The 3831-nt window shown below is 46.3% G+C and overlaps 1 protein-coding gene across 1 annotated transcript; it reads right to left on the reverse strand.

The window, feature by feature from the left end:
• Positions 1-2198: 2198 nt before the first annotated feature.
• On the reverse strand, positions 2199-3297 carry LOC120694002 (tetraspanin-8-like). Its single transcript, XM_039977193.1, has 2 exons — positions 2911-3297; positions 2199-2489 (listed from the first exon to the last, which is right to left on the reverse strand). Exons 1-2 carry the CDS (start codon positions 3295-3297, stop codon positions 2199-2201), a joined length of 678 nt encoding a protein of 225 aa, XP_039833127.1.
• Positions 3298-3831: the final 534 nt, after the last annotated feature.

Genomic DNA, 3831 nt, shown 5'->3' on the forward strand with positions numbered 1-3831 from the left:
ACGCGAGCGTGGCAAGCCGAGTGCGGGCTCGCATGGCGGCGGCGGCGGCGCGTGCCGGCGGAGAGGGCGTCGGCGTCGGGGTGGCGAGCAAAGGTGAGGCCGAGCGCGGGCGTGACCGTGGCGGCGGCGGCGTCATGCGGGGGTGGTGTGGCGGTGGCGGCGTGCGGGCGCGAGCGTGAGAGTGATAGCTGCCGCCGGCCGTTCAATGGGGGTAAGGGGCGGGTCTTTGCCGTGGGCCAGTTTGCCGTGGGCGCCGATCTGGCCCACGGCAAAGACGTCAGCTTTGCCGTGTGCCACCCCGATCCGGCACACGGCAAAGGCATCTATAGCTATTTGTTTTCTTCAAAATTTTTGTTTAATTAGTGTTTCAAATATTGTTTAATTAGTGTTTCAACTAGTGTAGTCAATAAGTAATAATTAAAAAAAATATATCATTCATTTCGTGCAAGAATAAATATTTCTTGTTTCATTATCACATGCAGATTGAATGTACTATTTCATGCTATTTGAATCCTATATGTACCAACTGAATCACCATTACGTGTTTAACTAAAATTTGTTCACAACACTATAAATATCACAAAAAAATCACTCAACCTTTTCTGTTCTATGATTGCAATTAAAAAATTATTATTTCATGCAGTTACACCTCCATTGCAATGTATATCACATGTTATTATTTAATGGGGGAAAACATAAAAAATAGCAAATGAATCTGAAAAATAATGAAATTTTGACATGTACAAAGATTCTAAGATTGTGTATTGCATGTACAAAATTTTTTGAAGTCAACACCCAATTCGACTATCACTTTCACTTCAAATATCAACATCTCATTCTCAACTCTATAGATCTTCTTTGAAGATACTTCGGTTTATAAGGAGTACAAGTGATAACTTGTGCTAAACATTTTCAATTTTTTTCCATAGCCTCCACTTATAAAATCATGATACCATAACAAATCTTATATTTTTGAGAGTAAGTTTGCCTTTTATAGAATTTTAAAACGGTTGGGCCACATGGTTCATGGGATGGCTCATGAGCAAATTTTTCAAATTTTGCATCAATTTTTTAGATAAGGGCTCACATGGGACTTCATGATGTTAACATCATTTTTTTGCTTCATTATTACTTTATTTAGAATTATTGCAGTTCAAAATTTACTTATTCTCTAATATTCCTTTACATCAAATAACAATGTTAAATATAGCAAAATGACCGAGAAAAATACCAAAACCTAGTATAGAGTCCCACATACAATATAAAGATAAGCAGAATAGTTTCAAATGCAGAATGAATTTTTTTTAAACAAATTTGCCGTGTGCCAGAAATAAACACACGGCAAAGACCAAATTTTGCCGTGTGTCCTTCGTAGCACACGGCAAAGAAGATAGTTTGCCGTGTGTTTTTTTGCCGTGTGTTGTAGATCATGGCACACGGCAAACATCCTGCACTGCCGTGTGTCCACTGCTTTGCCGTGTATCTTCTTCGTGGCACACGGCAAACAAGACCTTTGCCGTGTGCCGTTAAATTTGCTGTGTGTCCCTTTCGTGGCACACGGCAAATATGCTCTTTGCCGTGTGCCCGAGATAGTGCACACAGCAAAGATTCCGGCACACGGGAAACTACGAGTTTCCAGTAGTGTTTTATATATGAGTTTTAAAAGAAAATCGATTCATAGTACACACCTAACACAACCACGCTCCAAGTCCCAAACACGTGTACCACACGCGGCAAGCAGCAGATAGGCCACCATGAGGGCTGGTCTCTCTTCTTCTGGAGAGCGCCCACCAACCTGCTGCCTCTCTTCTCTCGTGAGACCAGCGACGACGCTCAGATGGCCGGCGCCGATTTATAATATTGCTATTATTATCAATTCTTCATAATAATAGTATGATCGAGATGGTGTGGTTTCGTGTCACTTAATGTTTTGAAAAGAAAGTGAAAAACTGAACAACCAAAGGTGCAAGCCATGTCGCTGAGATAAAATTAAAGGAAGGCCTGAACCAAACTAGCATGCATGTTATCTCCAGAATAAAGGCATCCATACGTACATAGCAGTGTGCCGAATCACTCTTACATAACCTAGTGCACAGATCAGCTGATCAAGATAAGGTAAACTAGCTAGATGACGAATATATATAAGGACCCGAAATAGTCTAACGGCCTGCATCCTCCTCTGCAGGGAGGTGTTGTTCCTACATTTCCCTGAGGGTATGCGAGAGGCGACGTGCTGCAATGGAGTAGGCGAATATGATATAAAAGAGGAAGACGATGCTGAAGATGACCCCAGTCTTTATCTCCCGTTCTGCCGTGGCCAACACAGCGGCCTTGCACGACAGGCAGTTGTAGCAGAGTTTTGCGGCGTCGTTGCTCCATGTTCTGCAGTCTACATCCTTGGTGCAGATGCTGCCCTGGGTGGTCGCAACCCACGTTGTGCCGCCGAGGTAGACGAAGTTGCAGCAGGTGGGGGGCTTGCAGCAGCCGGACTGCAGTGACAAGAACACAAGAAGCATTATATTGAAGCAGTGCATGATGAAGCAACGCTGGCCTACCGAGACAAAAAGATGATCTTCGGTTAGTTTTTTTTCTTTTCTTTTCTGTGGAAATGAAGACAAAAAGTGCCATGTTATTTTTTAAAAATTACCAAATAAGAATTTTGTCTGTTATGTTTTCACTTTGACTTCTCCTCACAATTCATTTATTTTGTAGTCTCGTGATGGAGCAGCTGCTTTATACATGAAGCCTATGGTGAACTCTGAGAAGTTATGTGATGTTTATGCAAGCGATTTGGCCAAAGGAGGGAATGCTAAAGGCCCTGGAGAGGAAGAAGTGCCAGAAGGTGGATCACCTACAGATGAGCAGATGCTAAAAGAGAGATCGACTTTTCCTGACGTGAATACAATGTACCTTGATGGCATAGTCGGAGCCGTCGTCGTAGGCGGCGGCGCCGTTGTTGGCTTCCAGGCTCTTGCAAACATTGGAGTGTCCAATGTAGTCCTGGACGACCTGCTTCTCCCACACCCTGGCCAAGCTGCAGTCCTTGGACCCTCTCTCGTACCAGGCACTGTCGTCCTCCCCGGCGCCCTTGTAGACGGCGATTGCTGAGAAGACGGTGATGAGGAAGAGGATGACGAACAAGGCGAACAAGCTGTGGAGGTGGACCCCGAGCAGCCAGGTGGACCTGGAGCGGTTGCCGACGTGCCCCGCGATACAGGAGACGACGAAGAGGATCCCGATCAATATGAGCACGGCGTAGGCGTTGGGGGCGCTGAAGGTCTGGGGGACGAGCCCCATGCCCAAGCTGATGATGGGAATCGATGCCAGCACGATTGACGTGTTCAAGACCAGCATGATTATCGTCGCAGCCGCTGCAGGAACGCCGCCGACCAGGAGGGCTTGGCGGTGGGCTGGGGCACGGTGGTTTTGATGGGAGCGACTAGCGAGTTCTGTGGGAATTTAAACTGGGTGGTGGAGGTCGCCTCACGGGGAAACGGCGCATGCACCCCGCACCCCGCACGACCACGATCGTGCCCCGTCGCCCGCCCAGCTAGCACGTACGTGTGGCCGCGTCCCCTGCGGCCCTGCTAACCGCCCCGCACGCAAGTTACTTGGTACTTGATCGCGATGCCGATCCACCTGTGACCTGCCATCGCGATTACTTGGTACTTAAGGGCTAGTGTGGAAAATAGGATCATCTGCTAGTTCATAGTTTATTGGTCTGAGAAATGCAGAATATATTTCTCAAACAAACTTGCCATCTCAATCTCTCCATATTTTTATAAGAATACGTGGGAGATCTTAGAATCGAAATAAACTTGGAAGGATGGA

This window comes from Panicum virgatum, unplaced genomic scaffold (genome assembly GCF_016808335.1).
Source record: "Panicum virgatum strain AP13 unplaced genomic scaffold, P.virgatum_v5 scaffold_1680, whole genome shotgun sequence".
NCBI lineage: Eukaryota > Viridiplantae > Streptophyta > Magnoliopsida > Poales > Poaceae > Panicum > Panicum virgatum.

Excerpts from the sequence above, each read along its gene's own strand:
- LOC120694002 (XM_039977193.1), bottom strand. The coding sequence starts at position 3,297 with ATGGGGCTCGTCCCCCAGACCTTCAGCGCCCCCAACGCCTACGCCGTG. Across the intron at positions 2,490-2,910 it reads GCTCCGACTATGCCATCAAG|TCCGGCTGCTGCAAGCCCCC; the intron begins GTACATTGTATT and ends TTGTCACTGCAG.